Below are 21,402 nucleotides of genomic sequence, written 5' to 3'. Positions count from 1 at the left end.
CCTCCTTGAGTCTTAATCCGTCCCTGCAATCAGTTTGACCTTGATTTAGCAATTTGGGAAGTCTAAAACCTACATTTAGGCAGCTATAGTCTACCGTACACTATAGTTACCGTACAGTGGCATGCGGCATGATTAAGTATGCAGGACCACAAACCAAGGAATAATAATGACCGGTGGAATTCTCCTATAGAAGAAAAAGACGTGATTATTCCCCGGATTGCTACAATAGACTGAAAGTAGACCTGTGTGCACACACACACACACGCGCGCGTGCGGCGTGCACACACGCACTCACGCACACACACACACACACACACACACACACACACACACACACACACACACACACACACACACACACACACACACACACACACACCTATGTGGTTTGCCTCATTTTACATTTAGCCTAATTTATGTATCAGCTTTGTCCAACGCATCCAATAGCTTAGCCCTAGCGCGGTTAGCGGTATAATAAAAGGCTATACTGTCTTGGAGTCAGTATAACACTTAATAATAAAATATAATGGCAAGGTCACAAAGGTGAGTCTATCTATGGTATACTATAGGGCGGCCTATGTTAAAATGTATTTAGGTAAAATTTGAGCATTATTATTCCAGTCCACTTGGTGGCAGTAAATGCACACAGGCGACACACAGCAAAGCAAACGCCCCACCGACACTCTTGAGGAGTCACGCCTCTCTGTCTGGAGAGACTGCAGAACAGTGCCAGTGACTGGAAGTGCCAGTGAGGGAGCACACTCGAAAAGTTTGATGACATTGAGGAAGCAACGCAACGAGACATATTTGGGTAACCTTTAAGACATTTGTTATTTTGTTTCATTAGAATATTAGCATAATCATTAATCATGTATTGTAGACTATATCCTACAGGGTCCTACATCCATACTGTACATGGAAAGCTAATAGTGGTAGGCATTGCTCTGTTGTGGTAGTTTATTGGCCTGCTGCAGCTGTACTGTCTATGAACAAAGATTACTAATCGCTAAGTAAATAATAAAAGACACTTTGACTCACAGTCAATTATGCAGTCAGTGTTGTGAACTTGTGACCACAGAAAGCCGATTTGATCATGAAACCCATCGCGTGATTCAATCGTCGAAAGGCTACAATTTAGTAAAGTTTCTATACTTGCCCAGTATTTCCGCATTCTCCATAGATAGAAGAAGTGAAGTAATAAGGAAACGGTGATATGATGCAACACGTCAACCGTTGGCCAAAGTCCGCCGTATAGGCAGCTAACCATAAAACACAATCAAACTGTAGCTTAATGTATACAATTTCGAACATTAAAATGATTATGTGGGCAGATGAAAAGCTCGTATAGACCTAATTATGAAATACTAAAACTATGCACTGATAATAAAACAAGACATGAGCAGGTGTCAAGATAAATGTTTTTTTATTATCGTAAAAGAGCTGTTAATTCTCATGGTGATTTAAATTGTATCTGCGTTGCCTATGATATTTCTCAATACGTTTTACTAAAAATGTTGAGTCAATTTTAATTTGTCAAATTATTTGTTCCTTAATTTGCTGTATAGGCTTTTCCTGTGAGCTGACTCCTTCACAACCATGGAGGGGGAAGTAGACATGAGTTCCACGCACTCCTTCCAACTTTCCGTTTTGGAAGCAACAGGAGACGATGATGATGATGACGACGAGATCTACTATACACCTGAGAAGAGACCTTCTCTGGAGCTTACACCTATGGATACCAGTCACTGGTGAGCAGACAGACAGAGAGCCTGGGCACACTTGAACTTCCATGCGCGGCCAAAGGAAGCTGTCTTTTGCGTAATTTCCGGGTTATTATTCTGGGCTTTTCCGTGAATCTGGCCGACGTGGCAACCTGCCGCGTGGGTGGAGCTTCTTTTCCGTCCACCAGCTGTCTAAAAACCCAGAAACGACGCAAAAGACAGCTTCTTCTTAATCTTAGGTGTGCCCAGGCCCCAGACCCAGTGCAGGCACACACTGTAGCTTCACGAAGATGCCGTGAGCGGCAGGCGTCTCTTTCCTGTTTTTTTTTTTTGACAGCTGGTGGATGGAAAACGAAGCTCCCCACGGCTTCCACTTGCTGCAGGGGCACTAGTTTCCGGGAATCTGGCCGGCGTGGCATTCTGCTGCGTGGGTGTAGCTTAATTTCCATCCACCAGCTGTCTAAAAACCAGGAAGAGACACCTGCCACGTGTGGCTTTTTGCCGCGCCTTGACGTCCAAACTATGCTTGCCTTAATACACACCCATTTGTTGCTAAACACTAACCTCAAAGCAATGTTAATTTTGAGAGCAATTTTGGATTTAGTTTTAGTCATAGTCTTTGGAATAAAATTACCGGTATTAAAGGAGAATTCCATACTAAAAGGCTTTCTTACCTTTCTTTGTAGTTGTTACGTCCCCACCAAAGAGGTCCAGGTGTTATTTTGTGCAAAAGCTCCTTATTGGCTGTTTCCCCTACCATAAGCCCTAAATGAATTGCATTGAATTGAATGGGAATTGAATGGGGCTATGGGGTGTTGTGCTAATTTGCTTATTTCCATCGCTCAAAATTATAATTTCTTTGTATATATCCTCTCTTCATAATGTAAATAATATCCCAAGCGGCACACTTTACTACTTCTTTCGATGGAAATAAGCGAACTAGCATAACACCCCATAGCCCCATTCAATTCCCATTCAATGCAATGCAATTCATTGAGGGCTTATGGTAGGGAAAATAGCCAATAAGGAGTTTTTGCACAAAAAAACACCTGGACCTCTTTGGTGGGGACGTAACAACTACAAAGAAAGGTAAGAAAGCATTCTAGCATGGAATTCTCCTTTAAAGAAAGGTGGTTGATGATATGGTACTAGGTTATTTTTTACGATTGTATTGTTACTGTGATGTACAGTTCTGTGTATGTGTGTGTGTGTGTGTGTGTGTGTGTGTGTTCTGGAAAATAACATTTATTTTTTTACACATTTGTCATAGGAAAACTGTTGAAAGGGCTGCATCTCCAGTTCTGAGTTACACTTCAATGAGGAGCGATAGTGGTCTTCAGTCTTTGGACAGTGAAGATAAATACTCTGCAAGGTACGGGTCGAGTGCTACACCATGTAGTCAAGTTGTTGTACACCCCTTTTGGTGTTTTAAGCATTATGTTATACTTTAGCTATTGAAAAATAGCAGATCTACAAGCTCATAGCGCTTTCATTTTTGAAAAATCTTGAAATCTTTCAATATATTTTCTTTCAGAGCGTTTTTAACTCAAATCTTTGCTTCTGGGGGGGGGGGGGTCCCTGCAACAACATATTTTCAGATGGGGGGGGGGCCACTGACAGAAACATGGGTTTTTCAGAAAACTGTCATGCTTTTAGAAGACATTTTGTAGAATCGTCCTCTGACTCTAAACGGGTTAATCAGAAAGAAATGTGCTATAATAGGTGATCTCATGGGTTCAGTCAGTACCGTCATGCATCGTGAAAATCACACTTAAATGTTTGTGCTTTGTGGTTCCTGTCTGACAGTGTCTCCCTAGAGAGAAGGGACTCCTTCTCAAGCTGCTACTCCTACGACAGTGATGATTGTGAAAAAAGAACACGCAAGTAAGACAATTGTCATCCAATTTTACATGTGTATTCAAAGTAAAAATCATTATTATTATTTGAGTAGTGAATGTGGAATTAACACAGGGTTCTACCGTGTACAACTATTTGTTAATTGACTGCATCCTATTCAAATTTCACCAATGCCTTCGCCAGAGTTCGAACCAAAGATGACCCCATCTCACTACCTCCTGCAAGACCAGAGCTCACCCGAGACCCACATTTTGTTAAGCACCCGTCCATGACTGTAGGATTCACTTTCAAGGTTGGTTTTTGTTTGCGGGCTCATTTAAATATAGTATTTGTCAATTGATATATATATTTAGGCTATTCATCACAAGTAAAGGCCATAAGAAACCTTTGCCACGACTTGTGAACGTTTGCTTTGGTGTACTCTTAAAATCCCAACTCATGAAAGTTCGCTTTGGTGTACTCTCAAAATCAGGTGATCAGTGAAATCCTGACGAAGCTGACGGCGAATGAACTGACGTACTTCAAAGCCGCCCTGTGGAATCGGTATCCAGAGCCATTCAGCATTCCGCCGATGCACTTGGACATGATTGACCTGGTGGACAGGCTGCTGGAGTTCTATGACATCGAAGTGACAATGCGGCTCACCAAGTTCCTTCTCCTCACCTTGGGACAGCCTGGGAAATTGATGGTCGATCATCTTCAGGAGAGGTGCTCAAGGAGTAAGTATGCACCTAGTAACGTCTGTTTCATATGTAATGGTTCAGGGTTTTTTTTATTTTTACTGTATTTATTCATTTAGTCAGATGTAAACGGGGAGGGATGGTAAGTCTCAGGGGTTGACACTAAGAGGTCTCAGAGGCACTTGCCCGTTGGTCAGGTCATGTTTTACTTACAGTGGTTCCCAAAATGTTCAGGTCGAGACCCAAAAGAGAGATTAGACGTTTCTGCCCAGGATCCAAACGATAGTGAAAACAGCAGATGGAATAGAAGTGTGTAGAAGTGCGTGTCGCTTGGCGCAGCGTTACGAGCTTGTAGATCGGCCACTTTCACCAGTTCACTACATTTTCACTACTTACTTTTCACATACTATTTATCGAATGTCTTCGAATAATTTATATAATAATTTATCTATATATATATATTTATATATATTTTTTAATGTAGTAAAAGGACATTTTTATTCTACTCGTGACCCATAAACATTGGTCCGTGACCCATAAATGGGTCCCGATTATTTACAGTTCAATTTAAAACGTTTTATACTTGAGTTCTGGGGCTGTGCGATATTAAAAAAAAGTCATACCGGCTACCGCAATATGCAGGCCAAATATCTAACTCTAGCTATGGGTTCACATTGACGTTCTTTAATAAACAAAATGTCAGGTACTGGCACTACTGTTTTAGAGGGAGGCTGTATGTATTGCTTGGTCCGTTCTTGTATTTTCACACATTGGTTAACCCATTTTGGGCGGGAAGTTCGGGAACCCCTTTTGGTGTTATCATTATGTCATGCTTTAGCTATTGAAAAATAGCAGATCTACAAGCTCATAGCGCGCCACCGAGTGGCGCCCTACGAGCTTGCAGGTCTGCTATGTTTTGGAAAATCGAAGAACGACTGACATAGAAACATAGCTTTTTCAGAAAACTGTCAGGATGTAGAAGACATTTTTAGAATCTGATCTCAGGTCAGAATGTGTTAAGGGACTAGGGAGGGAACCGCAGCACAGGCGACAAAAGTCTGCTGTTGGGGTCTTTTTCCTCACGCACACACCCACCTGTAGAGTCAAAAGCCATGATTAGATTTTCTACTGGAAAAGCTGAAATTGAAACAACGTGAGTTTGTAGATAGCCGTGTGTGTGTGTGTGTGTGTGAGAGAGACGATTAGTTTTATATACCTGCCACAGGCAGTCGGGCATCTTATGTCGCATTCACACCAGGATGTTTTACTGCAAATTAATCCTGCTGCGTATTGTCGGAAAGTGCGTTTGGCAGGTGTGAAGGCTCATTCGAATTCTGGTGCGGATCAAACGGAATGCATTCTAGATTGCCAAGAAACGGGGGTCTCGCTTCACTTCCAAGCACACCAGAGGGTAAAATAGCTCGAACCAGTGCTGGTTGTTTAGTTATGACCCGCTACAGTGGTGTTCGATACGAACTTAACCGGCATGTATAGAAACCTCTACTTCAATGCTCTACGAGTAGCCATTAGCGCATATATTCTGTATCATTCTAGACGACTCGTGCCAAAGCTAATGGAAGCTATTCACGGTATCGGTTGTCGTATGTGTTGTTGACATGTTCTTGGTCTTGGATCTTGTGTCTTGCTCGAGCGCTGTAGATGTCTGAGGATTTGGGATCGTTGATCACTGCAGGTGTGAATGCTATCGCAGAACCAAAGACTGTGCCATTGTGGGATGAAGAAGTTGGTATTTGTCACACGAGGAGGAGGCATTATCACACAGCGCATGCATGTCCCGTGTGAATGCGACCGTAGTGTCGACTCCTGAAAAGGACGGCACAAGCGAGTCCTGGGGACTTGTTTCCATTGTTGTCCTTTCCATTGTGGTCCCATATATTCAATTCATCAACATGGCATCGAATATTAATGCATGTCATCGACGAATACAAACGACTGTATGCACAAAGGGTAAAATGGCAGCAGTGAATGACACCTCCTTTCGATGGGAATTAAACTGCCTCACCTTGTAGATGGAGTGTATATTGACTTAAACTTAAACACCAGTTTAGGCTTTGAGTGCCAATTCTCCCATTATAAAATAAATAATTTGTCATTTTATTATGCATATCATCATATCATCATATATCATCATATCATGTACACCAGATATGGATTAAAACAAACAAAAAAAGAGAAAAAAAGAAACTCCCAAGGGACGTCTTGATGTTTATGGCTCTTAAACTTGGTAAAAAAAAGCCTGCAAAAACCCATGTGCCCATTCAGGCAACCAGAAATGGCAAATTCCACTTGCCCCAGTAAATGGAGCAACCTTTAAGTGTCAACCCCATGAGGACGTCCATAATGGAATAATCAACTCTGATGCGTAGATAAAGTAAAACAGTTGATCAACCAAAGAACAAACCGTTAAAAAAAAGTCTTTCACTTAAAGTTTGGGGTTTTTGTTTTGTTTTGTCTGTGCAGATGAAGTACGCTTTGCATTAAGGAACACACTAAAGCAGAGATATGGCAGTGTAAAGGACAGTTTGGGACAAGAGGAGCCCTTTCACAGTGTCTACAGTCCTCTCCGCCTGACGTTAACAAAAAACCACGGGCCAAATTATGAGCATGAGATAAGGAACATAGAGAAGCTAGCAGATCGCAGTAGATACGTGCCAGAAAAAGTCAAACCGATGTCATCGGATAAGATCTTTGCGAAACGTATGATCGTTGAATATAACGTCCGCTTTCTTCTGACCATTGGACCCCCAGGGTCAGGGAAGTCTATGTCCGTGCAGAAGTTCATCCTCGATTGGGCCGAAGAGCGGGGCCACGAAAACATCTCCCTCCTGTTTCCCCTGCCATTCAGAGATCTATACCAAATGCGGGACCTCGAGATCAGCTTCCTGGAGATTCTGTTCACGTTCTACCCAGAAGCCCGGGGGCTGAATACATTGAGTTCCATCGATGGAGAGGGAAAGCTCATGTTTATCTTTGACGGATATGATGAGTACCCGGAGAAGCTCAAATACTGCGACACCTTATCCGTTAAGGTCACTGAACGCGGTCCCGTGGGTTCGGTGATGGTAAACCTCCTCAGGGGAACGATGTTGCGTGGGAGTTTAGTGTGGGTCACTTGTCGGCCACTGAAACCTGTGAACATGCCACAGTGGGGCTCAGTGACCGGACATACAACGGAACTGGGTGGATTCACTGATCACCTGAAGGATCTGTACTTCAGGAAAGTGTTTGAGGACCCAGCTCAAGCAGAAAAAGTCCTTCACCATGTGAAATCCTTCAAGACCATGTACATCATGTGTCACCTGCCTGTGTTTTGCTCACTGTTGCGTACAGAGTTCCAAAGTGAGTTTAAAAAACATGGCCTACACGCAGAGCTGCCCAGAACCCTTACCAAGGTGTGCACACGGCTCCTACTGAGGAACTTAAACTGTCGCAGCACCAGAGCCAAACCCCGCACCCAAGAAGAGGAACGAGATTTTCTCATAATAATGGGAAAGATAGCCTTCGATATGCTTGAAAGTGGCAAAATGGAGGTGGGGGACAAAACTTGGGATAAAATGGGGATACCCAAGGAAGAGGCAGTAGAAGCCAGTGGCATCTGCACAGAGTTTGATAACGGAAAATATATCTTCGGTGTCGAAAAGGCCCAGAGCTTTATCCACATCACCATGCAGGAGTACATGGCTGCTCTCTATGTATTTCTCTCCTTCAGCAATCATGGGAAGAATGTTCTCCAAACAACGGCCCTGAAAGGCAAGATTTCACGACTCTTTAAGACGGCCACATGGTTGGACCTGTACAAGTGTGCTGTGGAGAGAAGTCTGCTTTGCGAAGATGGAAGAGATGACATCTTCTTGCGTTTCCTGTTTGGGATGGCAGTGAAGACCAACCAAGAACTGCTGAAGAACATGATCACCTCTTCAGAAAAACAGTCCTTCGTGGTCGTGGAGGACTTGGCCACATTGATCAAGACGAAGTTCAACGAAGACCTTCACCCCGACAGGAGAGCCAACTTGCATCACTGTTTGGAGGAGCTGGGTGTAGGGTCAAAGCAGGCATCAACCCGTTGATTACTCTTTTGAAAGAACACTCTTGCATACTTTTTGAAAGTATGGAAACGTAAAACTACACAAGCCTCCAACTATCACCCTGCTACACAACTTTGACACATGAACTATACATTTTCATTAATCATTGTAATTTGTCTTGATTTTAGTTCATGTCAGGTTGCTTTGCAACATGGTGGTGTGTATGTATATGAGTGTGTATATATATATATTTTATATTTTTTCAAACTTGTGGTATTGGTAAACCTTAAGATTTATCTGTATTTACCAATTTATGTATCGTCTTTGGCACCCTGGAATTAGGTAATAATCATGTATAAAATCGCACTGCTTTTAAACGTTTATGGACATGACTACGGGACTGAATTTGAGAACTAATTGAGAAGACCATTTTGATTGATTGGCATCTTTGACATGTTGTATAAAATGCATAAACATTTGTATGTTTCTGTCAAAAGAATAAAATGAGAGGCCAAGATCTTATTTTAATTGTGTCTTTTGAGTAATTTAAAGTATAAACGCATATGATACAAATCTGTCTCATACAATTTAATCGGGGGGGAAAAGATTATCCATTGTGCATAATTTAACGTTGTTTCTCCAGAACATGAATTGCCATTTTACCCACTACATTTATTTCCATATAGCTTTACATTTGGACATAACTTTACTCAACTTGAACACAATGCTCAATTCTCAGGTGTCATTCACTGCCTCCGCGCTTCTTTTTTCTCCTCTCTACATATAGTTTATGGCGTGTATTGATGTGTTGATATTCCATGCCATGTTGATGAATTGAATACATGGGACCATAATGGAAACAATTCCCCAAGACTTATTTTGTCTTAATTTTAGCCTAAATGTCTTAATGTGCCCCTGTGCCGTTACCATTTCTTTTTTTAATTAAAGATAATTTTTGGGCGTTTTTTTGCCTTTGTTGATGGGGTACAGTAACTAGACGGGGAAAGGGGGAGAGATATGGGGAGTGACACGCGGCAAAGTCCGTCGGGCTCGGGAGTCGAACCCGCGGCACGCCGTCCGGCTGGCTTGGCAGCCTAGGTCGCCGTTACCATTTTCTGACGATATTCAATCAATCAAAAATGTTTTTTTTTAAAAATGTGTTGTCTGTTGAGAGGACGTCATCTGCATATTTGTTCCATGATGAACAGGTCTTTGCACCCACTAATTACGTAGGTGCAGGTGATTAGTCATTAGGACATGCAGTCCTTCCAGACCAGTCATGTGATCCTCATGTGACAATGACACATGAACGTCAATGTGTTCCCCCCCCCCCCCCCCCGCCATGCCTACCTACTACCTAGTCTTCCATAGTGTGGTGAAATTCATTGAGTTGCAATGAGAACGGTACTTACAGAAGACTATGAATAACATGACGGGTGACTTTAACAAGACACCTGCTAATGACAGCATACTATTCACCAATAGAAAAAAAACAATGTAAGTTGGGAATGAATGACCCACCAGGTTATACCCGTTGTACCGGTCTGTCTGTGTTCCTGTTGGAGACTTTTGTGTACTGTACCTTTCATGCTCATACTGTAGTACAAGTTTAATCTGCCCATATATTGAGATCTCTGTATGTCAGTCACCAGATCCCATATATGGGCATGCCCCTTTTGTGCCCAGATATGGATCCGTGCCTTATGGCCACCGGCCGGCCGAGCCAATTTTAATATAGGATGGATTTTGTGTAAGGCATACCCAAAGATTTGCGCCACATTTTCACGATTTTTCGAAAATGGCAGATCTACAAGCTCGTAGGTGCCGCACTATGAGCTTAATAGATCTGCTATTTTTCAATAAGTAAAGTATAACATACCGGTAATGCTTAAAACACCAAAAGGGGTTCCCATTCAGAATGGGTTAAATTAATTTCATTTTGTGTAGGGCATGCCCAAATATGGAGTTCAGGTAGGTCTATGATGTCAGTACTGTAGTATCATATTGATGACATTACGGATATATTCTTTAGTATGCTCCTGTTACGTGTAACGAAGAATGTACATAATTTAGAAAATGTGCTCATATTTTTCTGACCCAGTAGTGTAGTCGGTCGGGTTCGGCAATATTTTAGTGAAATTGTCAGACTACACTCACTGAAAAGTCAAAACATGACCTTGATTAGCAGACCATTGCACAACAATACATTTTTGCAGGGGAGACGCTAACCAAACCAAAGGACAATTTAGTTTTTTAAACCACGGTCCGTTTTTGACGTTATTAGAGAAAGTAAAAGATGTGTATTATTATTTTTTTTCATTTGCTGCTTTCTTTTGTTTTAGCGATTTTAGCTATTTTTGACAGGGGGGGGGGGCGGGGGCATTCGAACATGGGGCTAAATATGTATTTCTTTACAAAAAAAGGAGATTTTATTTTTATTTTTACTATAGTCCTACCAGACTCCAAGAAATGACATCTGGCCACAAAAGATCACAGGATCTATTGAATGTGACAAACTCACATATTGAGCCTATACACACTATGGCATCCCCCTAGCACTGCTACCTTCACATTCAGTAGATCCTGTGATCATTTGTGGCCAGATGTAATTTCTTGGGGTCTAGTAGGACTATAGTAAATAATAAAAATATAGCTGCAAGCAGCGATAAGGCGGGACCAAGAAAGAAGACTATACGCAATAAGAACAATTTGCACCAATAAGCCTGACGAGCTGAGTTGTCTGTACCCGTGTTTGAACCAACAACCTTGCGGTCTAAAAGCAAGAGCTCTACTGACTGAGCTACATGGAGACAATCAGTTACTCCATTGTTAACAGAAAAATCATTCAGTGTTAGTTCAGTATAAGTACTCAAACTTATAGTAATTAGCAAATCTACATGCTCATAACATGTCCTGGTACAGTATGGTACAATACTGTACCGTATGGTACGGTACAGTACCGTATGGTACAGTACGGTACAGTACAGTATAGTACAGTACGGTATTACACTTACACTATTACACTTACACTATTACACTATTGCACTTATTACACTATTGCACTTATTACACTATTGTACTATTGCACTTATTACACTATTGCACTATTGCACTTATTACACTATTATAAAATTAGACTTATTACACTATTTCACTATTACACTAATACAGTTACTAGTATTCTCTATTATTGTGATGCCATGTCCTAGTGCCTGATCGGTCAAATTTGTCCCAAACAGACATTGCCCAATATCTCAGACAGAAGTGAGTCAAATGTAATCTACTTCAATATTTCTATAGTTGAGTCATCACAAAAAGCACACAATGCATACTCTGAGTTGATAGCACCTGTATTTGAACCCATGACCCTGTGCTCCAAAGGCGAGAGCTCTACCGAGTACCGACTGAGCTATGCGGACAGTCAGTTGACTCATTCTAAACAGTAACATCATTCAGTATTCATATAGGTATTAGGTGCAGAAGAAGTTTCACATAACAGCAATTTTCACTGGCTCTTAAAAACGTCATTTTTTCACTTAAAACAAATGTACTACGATTATTTGTCCGTATAGGTCCAAAGTTCACGTGTAGAAGTTTTCGTGCATTTTGATCAAATATCCTGGGAGGAGATACATTTGAACTGTTTTTCATATAATTCGAAATGGCGGGTGGTCAGAGGTCAAAAGTCAGAACACGAAAGTTGTCATTGCCAACGGTCAAACGGTTCGTGAGATATGCACGTTCAAAGTTAGCATTTTCAATTGAGTGCTATAGCGCCACCATTTGGCCAATCGTCATGGGCTTCGCATAGTCACCGTTTGGCATGGCCCTCTACCATGTTGACATGTTTCGCGAAACCGACTGCACGGTTCAGCCAGAACAGCTATTTTTGGCGGAAGAAGAAGGAGAAGAAGAGAAAAAACACAAAAAACAATAAGTGACAAGTCACTTTGTGACTTCTTGGTCCCTTAAATATAGCTGCAAGCAGCGATAAGGCGGGACCAAGAAGGAAGACAATACGCAATAAGAATAATATGCACAAATACGACTGACGAGCTGAGTTGACAGAACCCGGATTTGAACACACAACCTGATCCGAAGGCAAGAGATCTACTGACTAAGCTACACAGAGACAATGAACATTTCATGCAAATTGCTCAAAAAACCCAGGTATAAGCTTTTTTTTTAACTGCTCAAAGTGGCAGAAGATCTGAGGGTGGAGCTTACTGATCAAATTGACACATATGTTCCCCATGAGTCAAGGAACAAGTGGAAACAAGTGTCATGTCTTTTGGACAAACAAGGCATGAGTTATGCCTGAAATTGCCATAGCGCCCCCCTTTGACCTATTGGAGTAAGACTGCTTTCAGTGCTATTTGGCTTGACCCTCTACCATACTGTACAGTTGCAAAAGCATATGACGCATGTATGTATTAGGGACAAAAGAAGAAATTTTAAAAAACCAGCAATTTTCATTAGCTCGTAAAAATCATTTTTTCACTTAAATGTACTACAATTCCTTGTCCGTCGTATAGGTCCAAAGTTCACGTGTAGAAGTTTTTGTGCATTTTGATCAAAGATCCTGGGAGGAGATACATTTTAACTGTTTTTCATATAATTCAAAATGGCGGGTGATCTAAAGGTCAGAGGTCAAAAGTCAGAACACAAAGGTTGTTCGGCATGAGGAGACACATTATGTGTATCAAAGTGTCATTGCCAACGGTCAAACGGTTCATGAGCTATGCACGTTCAAAGTTAGCATTTTTATTTGAGAGCTATAGCGCCACCATTTGGCCAATCGTCATGGGCTTCGCATAGTCACCGTTTGGCATGGCACTCTACCAGATTACGAAAAAGCAGCAAATGATTTTTTTTTTTTACACTAATCTTTTACTTTCTCTAATAACAACCTAAAACATGAACCTTGGTTGAAAAAAAAGTTGTCCTTTAACCTCGTCCCCGGTGTCTCTATTTTTTGTTGTTGTTTTTATCTCCTCCCAAAATCTGCAGATGGCCTGCACAAGCTTAAATATTTTACTTACCCTGGTATATATATATATATATATATATATATCTGCAAACACTGCTTCTGCAGAGTTTTTTTTAACTTAAATATTTTGTTTTGTTTGTGCAGATGAAGTACGCTTTGCACTAAGGAACACCCTAAAGCAGAGGTATGGCAGTGTAAAGGAGACTTTGGAACAAAATGAAGTGCAGAAGCCCTTCTACAGTGTTTACAGTCCTCTCCAAATGGCCTTATCAGATAATCGTGGGCCAAATTATGAACATGAGATAAGGAAGATAGAGAAGATAGAGCGCAAACGTCATCCGCATGAGCCAGAAAAACCAATGACACGAGATAAGATCTTTGATATGGATATGATTGAGAAAGAGCAGACCATTGTTCTTGTGAGTGTTGGATTACCAGGGTCAGGGAAGTCTATGTCTGTGCAGAAGTTCATCCTTGATTGGGCTGAAGAGCGGAGCCACGAGCACATCTTCCTCCTGTTCCCCCTGCCATTCAGAGATATATACAAAATTCAGGACCCCGAGATCAGCTTCCTGGAGATGTTGTACAGGTTCTTCCCAGAAGCCCGGAAGTTGAAGTCATTAGAGAGTATAGCTGGAGAGGGAAACTTCATGTTTATCCTTGATGGTTATGATGAGTACCCAGTCGAGCTTGACTTCAGCTATAATACCTTAATGGTCGAGCCCAAAACTCCTGCTCCCATGGGTAAAGTGTTAGTGAACCTTCTCAGGGGAACGATGTACCACGACAATCTCGTGTGGGTCACTACACGGCCGCTGAAGTGTTGCAGCATTCCATCGCAATCAGTGAATAAAGAAGTACTTGAAGTACTTGGATTCTCTGATGACCTGAAGGATCTGTACTTCAGGAAAGTGTTTGAGGACCCGGCTCAAGCAGAAAAAGTCATTAACCATGTGAAATCCTGCAAGACCATGTACATCATGTGTCACCTGCCTGTGTTTTGCTCACTGTTGCGTACAGAGTTCCAAAGTGAGTTTAAAAAACATGGCCTACACGCAGAGCTGCCCAGAACCATTACCAAGGTGTACACACGGCTCCTACTGAGGAACTTAAACTGTCGCAGCACCAGAGCCGAACCCCGCACCCCAGAAGAGGAACAAGATTTCCTCATAAAAATGGGAAAGTTTGCCTTCTCCATGCTTGAAAGTGGCAAATGGAGCATAGATGGCAGACTCTGGGATGAAGATGAAAGTGGGATAACCCACGAAGAGGCAATAGAAAACAGTGGCCTCTGCACAGAGTTTGATAATGGAAGATCTGTCTTTGGTATGGAAAGGGAAAGGACCTTCATCCACCCCACCATGCAGGAGTACATGGCTGCTCTCTATGCATTTCTCTCCTTCTGCAATCATGGGAAGAATGTCCTCCTCGCAACGGCCCTGAAAGGCAAGATTTCACGAATCCTTAAGATGACCACATGGTTGGACCTGTACAAGTGTGCTGTGGAGAGAAGTCTGCTTTGCGAAGATGGAAGAGATGACATCTTCTTGCGTTTCCTGATGGGGATGGCAGTGAAGACCAACCAAGAACTGCTGAAGAACATGATCACCTCTTCAGCAAAACATTCATTCGTGGAGGACTTGGCCACATTCATCAAGACGAAGTTCAACGAAGACCTTCACCCCGACAGGAGAGCCAACTTGCATCACTGTTTGGAGGAGCTGGGTGTAGGGTCAAAGCAGGCATCAACCCGTTGATTACTCTTTTGAAAGAACACTCTTGCATACTGTTTGCTTAAGTTCACATTCCCTTTTTGAAAGTATGGAAACGTAAACTACCGTACACAAGCCTCCAACTATCACCCTGCTACACAACTTTGACACATGAACTATACATTTTCATTAATCATTGTAATTTGTCTTGATTTTAGTTCATGTGCAGGTTGCTTTGCAACATGGTGGTGTGTATGTATATGAGTGTGTATATATTTTCAAACTTATGCAATTAGTAAACCTAAAGATGTATCTGTATTTACCAATTATGTATTTTGTCTTTGGCACCCTGAAATGAGGTAATAATCATGTATAAAATCACACTGCTTTTAAAGGTTTATAGACATGACTTCAGAACTGAATTTGAGAAAACAAATTGAGAAGACAATTTTGATTGATTGGCATCTTTGGCATGTTGTATAAAATGCATAAACATTTGTATGTTTCTGTCAAAAGAATAAAATGAGAGGCCAAGATCTTATTTTAATTGTGTCTTGAGTAACTTAAAGTATAAACGGATATGATACAAATCTGTGTCTCATACAATTTAATTATACATCAGGGGAAAAAAGAAAAATCTGAAAAAATGAACTGAGTGTTGCAATCCCCCCCCCCCCCTCTCTCTCATTAGCAGGCAGCAGGCACAGCACTATGCCTCTCTCTGTTTCTGGCGCCCCCTACTGGTACTATTAAGTCACATACTCGTGCTCATGACCACTGATACATAGATACGCGTATACATAGATACGCACGGACATTGCTGGTTGTAGGAGTGGTTGAACCACTCAAAAATAATTGTGCATAATTTAATTTTGTTTCTGCAGAACATGAATTGCCATTTTACCCACTACATTTATTTCCATAAAAGCTTTACATTTGGACATACCTTTACTCAACTTTAACAAAATGCTCAATTCTCAGGTGTCATTCACTGCCTCCGCTTTTCTTTTTTCTCCTCTCTACATATAGTTGTAGTTGATGGCGTGTATTAATATTCCATGCCATGTTGATGAATTGAATACATGGGACCATAATGGAAACTATTCCCCAAGACTTTTTTTTTATCTTCATTTTACTTACTGTGTGAATGCAGACCTTCCAAACCAGTCATGTGATCCTCATAGCCACACACATGACATTTTTAAGGGACATGAAATAAAAGCATTGACAATGACACATGAACTGTTTTCCCCTGCCATGCCTATAGTCTCCCATAGTGGTGAAATTAATTTAAGGGACATGAAATAAAAGCATTGACAATGACACATTGTCAGTGTGGTGAAATTCATTTAAAAGAAAGTTACACTGAGAAAGGTACTTACAGAAGACTATGAATACTATGACCTTTAACAAGACACCTGCTAATGACACCATACTATAACCACCAATAGAAAACAATGTAAGTTGGGAATTAATGACCCACCAGGTTATACCCGTTGTACCGGTCTGTCTGTTTTTCTGTTGGAAACTTTTGTGTACTGTACCTTTCATGCTCATACTGTACTACAAGTTTAATCTGCCCATATATTGAGATCTCTGTATGTCAGTCACCAGATCCCTAATGTCATCAGTATATGCCATATGGGCATGCCCCTTTTGTGCCCAGATATGGATCCGTGCCTTATGGCCACCGGCCGGCCGAGCCAATTTTAATATAGGATGGATTTTGTGTAAGGCATACCCAAAGATTTGTGACACAATTTCACGATTCTTCGAAAATAGCAGATCTACAAGCTCGTAGCGAGGCACTCTACTTACTGAAAAATAGCAGATCTATTAAGCTCATAAAGTATAACATACCGGTAATGCTTAAAACACCAAAAGGGGTTCCCATTCAGAATGGGTTAAATTAATTTCATTTTGTGTAAGGCAATTTCATTGGAGTTCAGGTTGGTCTATATGATGTCAGTACTGTAGTATCATAGTGATGACATTGCGGATATATTCTTTAGTATGCTCCTGTTACGTGTACCGAAGAATGTACATAATTTAGAAAATGTGCTCATATTTTTCTGACCCAGTAGTGTAGTCAGGCTCGGCAATATCTTAGTGAATTTGTCAGACTACACTCACTGAAAAGTCAAAACATGACCTTGATTAGCAGACCATTGCCCAACAATACAATTTTGCAGGGGAGACGCTAACCAAAAGACAACTTTAGTTTTGTTCAACCACGCTTCGTGTTTTAGGTTGTTATTAGAGAAAGTAAAAGATGTGTATTCATTTTTAGAAATCACCATAATTGTTGGTAAAGAAATATATATTTAGCCCCATGTTCGAATGCCCCCGGCCCCTGTCAAAAATAGCTAAAATCGCTAAAACGAAAGAAAGCAAATAAAATAAAAATAACACTAATCTTTTACTTTCTCTAATAACAACCTAAAACATGAACCGTGGTTGAAAGAAAACAACCTGAAGTTGTCCTTTAACCTCGTCCCCGGTGTCTCTATTTTGGGCAGATTGTTTTTATCTCCTCCCAAAATCTGCAGATGGCCTGCACAAGCTAGAATGTTTTACTTACCCTGGTAAAATATATTTATATATTAGCATTTTTTATTTATTTAAATGTTTTGTTTGTTTGTGCAGATACAGTACGCTTTGCACTAAGGAACACCCTAAAGCAGAGGTATGGCAGTGTAAAGGACAGTTTGGGACAAGAGGAGCCCTTCTACAGTGTTTACAGTCCTCTCCACTTGACCTTAACAAATAACCATGGGCCAAATTATGAACATGAGATAAGAAACATAGAGAAGCTAGAGCGCAATCGTCACCCAGAAAAACCAATGACACGAGATATGATCTTTGCTATGGATATGATTGAGAAAGATCAGATCACCATGCTTGTGAGTGTTGGATTACCAGGGTCAGGGAAGTCTATGTCTGTGCAGAAGTTCATCCTTGATTGGGCTGAAGAGCGGAGCCACGAGCACATCTTCCTCCTGTTTCCCCTGCCATTCAAAGATATATACAAAATGCAGGACCCCGAGATGAGCTTCCTGGAGTTGTTGTACAGGTTCTTCCCAGAAGCCCGGAAGTTGAAGTCATTGAAGTGTATGGCTGGAGAGGGAAACTTCATGTTTATCTTTGATGGTTATGATGAGTACCCAGTGGAGCTTGACTTCACCCAAACAACCTTAATGGTCGAGCCCGAAACTCCTGCTCCCATGGGTAAAGTGGTAGTGAACCTTCTCAGGGGAACGATGTACCACGACAATCTCCTGTGGGTCACTACACGGCCGCTGAAGAGTTGCAGAATTCCATTGCAATCAGTGCGGACAAAAGTAACAGAAGTACGTGGATTCAATGATGACCTGAAGGATCTGTACTTCAGGAAAGTGTTTGAAGACCCGGCTCAAGCAGAAAAAGTCATTGACCATGTGAAATCCTGCAAGACCATGTACATCATGTGTCACCTGCCTGTGTTTTGCTCACTGTTGCGTACAGAGTTCCAAAGCGAGTTTAAAAAACATGGCCTACACGCAGAGCTGCCCAGAACCATTACCAAGGTGTACACACAGCTCGTACTGTGGAATTTAAACAGTCGCAGCACCCGAGCCGAACCCCGCACCCCAGAAGAGGAACAAGATTTCCTCATAAAAATGGGAAAGATGGCCTTCTCCATGCTTGAAAGTGGCAAATGGAACATGGATAGGAACCTCTGGTCTGAAAGTGGGATAACCCTCCAAGAGGCAATACAAAACAGTGGCCTCTGCACAGAGTTTGATAATTCAAGATATATCTTCATTATGGAAAGGGGCCAGACCTTTATTCACTCCACCATGCAGGAGTACATGGCTGCTCTCTATGTATTTCTCTCCTTCAGAAATCATGGGAAGAATGTTCTCACACCGCTTGAGACGCACAGTTCGTTGGACCTGTACAAGTGTGCTGTGGAGCGAAGTCTGCTTTGCGAAGATGGAAGAGACGACATCTTCTTGCGATTCCTGATGGGGATGGCAGTGAGCACCAACCAAGAACTGCTGAAGAACGTAATCACCTCTTCGGAGAAATCTGTCGTGGAGGACATGGCCACATTCATCAAGAAGAAGCTCAACGGAGACCTGCACCCTGACAGGATGGCCAACTTGCATCACTGTTTGGAAGAGCTGGGTGTAGGAACCAGGCAGGAAACATCCCTTTGATTGCTCTTTTGAAGGAACACCGTTTGTTCCACGATCCTGTTTATAGAAACTAACGACACAGAAACTATCATCCTGCTACATAACTTTGAGACTGAACTATACATTTTCATAAATCATTGTTAATTTAATTTCAGTTGACATTATAGGTTCACTTAAAGCTCTGTAGTGGCAAAAGGTGGTGTATTTTTTAGCAGACTTCTGGAATGATTAAACCTTAGGATTCATCTCTATTTACCAATTAATGTAATGTATTTTGTCTTTAGCACCCTGAATGTTTATGGACATGGTTTCAAACCACATTTGAGAAAACATGTCATAGACAAAAACTGTTTTGATTGATTGACATCTTTGACAAATTGCATATGCATAAACATATTTGTATGCCAAAATAAATAAATAAAAAGGTCAAGACCTTATTTTAACTGTTCTCTTTTTATTTTGTGTGTGAGCTTATCTTTTGTGCCTCATGCACGAGAGCGAGCGTGTGAGTGAGGAAGGAAACAAGAGGGTAACAGAGAGCATTACAGAAAACTAAACTCAAATAACATACAATTTCCAGTGTATAATTAGACAACCACAATAATGGCTTAAAAGCTGTTATTCCGCCAGCTCTGTATGGAGGACTTAAACATGTTAAAAGATATAACAGAATAACAATTGAAAGTATATGATATGATGCGTAGCGGTATGTAATTTAATAATTTGATTACACATCAGGCAAAATAAATCCTGAATGTAATGTAACTATTCTTTGGCATTCTTCCTACTACATTTGTTTCCATATCATTCCATACATTTGGATATAACTTTTCTCAACTTGAACAAAGTTCTCTTGGGACACTTTGTACTCAGAGTCAGTGTGATGTGCTTTTCTGCAAACCCAACAGAGTTTATCACCACACACACAAAAGTAGAAGTGAAGTCTTCTGATTTGACATTCTTCAACACCAAACTCCTCTGGATAATCCTACCGCCTTCAGACACTGATCTGGAAAAGAATATATGATATATGATGATAATACTGCATTCATTAATGTTCTATTCATGCAGGTCTCAAGTGTACTTGAGAATGGGTCCTAATTCATTAATTTCACAATTCTCCCAGCAGTCTGTCCTAATAACAGAACTTCATTAGAATCAGCAGAGATGTGGCTGACAACGTGATATGGTGAACTTATAGGCCTACTGTTCAGATTTATTTTAGTATTATGTAAATGTTTCAACTCCTCAAACTTACTCTTCGGTTTCAACTCCTCTGCCATTGGTGAAGGCTGTTTCAGGGAATGAGTCATTGACCAGCCAGTAGATAAGAGTCAAGTCATCTTGACAATTGGGATATGCCTTACAGTGAAGAAACAGCTGCTTTCCTGTTGAGGTCAGAAAATGTATAATACCATCCAGAACAGTTTGAAACTCAAAAGGTTTAAACCTTTAAAATGACTTGCATTTCCGCTGCTCTTAATACATGGTAAACTTCATCCATCGAATGTAAAACATAAGTCAGTTGAAAGTTTGAAGCGTGACTGTCATCTAACAATGAGGTATTTTTGCTATAGATACGAGGGCAGTGTTCAGTGGTGTCATTTGTGCAAATTCAAATATAGTACCTGGGCAGGCTTTCATTTCGATATGGTCTGGCCCAATTATTTCAGGAGATTCCTCTAGAGAAAAATAAACCAATTTGAGTGATAGTGATTCATTAATTACAAATGTTTTAAATATATAATGTTGCCCTCAATACAAACTGTACCTGTTGCAGCTTTGGAAAGCAGGACAAAAAGACATCCAACAGCTGGGTGTGAAAATAGAAATGTTTTAGACAATGTCATCATGCATTCATAAGCAAATACAAATTAAACAGTTTTTAAAAGTTATTACCCGTGAGAGCATGTGTCATCTGCATCTTCGCCGTGTTGGTTCTAGCAATACCTTGTTATGTTGACCTAATGACTATATATACACAACTCTTACTTCCCTACACGCACTGCAGACTGCACCCAACAGCAGGCACACGGGGAACTTCCACAGGGTACCTGATCACACATTGCTTTCATTGAATTTGTCATATACATTATGATGGTAAGTCATACACAAAAGCCTGTGTTAATTCAACTCCTGGTTGGGTCATAAATGAAATTGGATGCGGTAAATGAACAAGAGGATTTTGTGAATGCTGACCTTCCAAACAAGTCAT

General features: G+C 41.0%; 1 protein-coding gene across 3 annotated transcripts; it reads left to right on the top strand.

Annotated features, from left to right (window-relative positions):
* Positions 1-737: 737 nt before the first annotated feature.
* On the top strand, positions 738-15,634 carry nlrc3l1 (NLR family, CARD domain containing 3-like 1). Of its 3 annotated transcripts, none has more exons than XM_080779453.1 (7): positions 738-811; positions 1,566-1,748; positions 2,992-3,093; positions 3,528-3,605; positions 3,762-3,870; positions 4,051-4,297; positions 13,439-15,634. In XM_080779453.1, exons 2-7 carry the CDS (start codon positions 1,597-1,599, stop codon positions 15,049-15,051), a joined length of 2,301 nt encoding a protein of 766 aa, XP_080635579.1. In that variant the 5' UTR covers positions 738-811; positions 1,566-1,596; the 3' UTR covers positions 15,052-15,634. The 3 variants fall into 3 exon arrangements, with proteins under 3 accessions (XP_080635579.1, XP_080635581.1, XP_080635580.1); XM_080779455.1 differs by lacking the exon at positions 13,439-15,634 and adding an exon at positions 7,028-8,606; XM_080779454.1 differs by lacking the exon at positions 13,439-15,634 and adding an exon at positions 6,740-8,606.
* Positions 15,635-21,402: the final 5,768 nt, after the last annotated feature.

This window comes from Protomyctophum bolini (assembly GCF_963924005.1).
Source record: "Protomyctophum bolini genome assembly, chromosome: 13".
Taxonomy (NCBI): Eukaryota; Metazoa; Chordata; class Actinopteri; order Myctophiformes; family Myctophidae; genus Protomyctophum; species Protomyctophum bolini.
The sequence above is the reverse complement of the archived record's forward strand: the minus strand, read 5'-3'. Positions and strand labels throughout refer to the sequence as shown.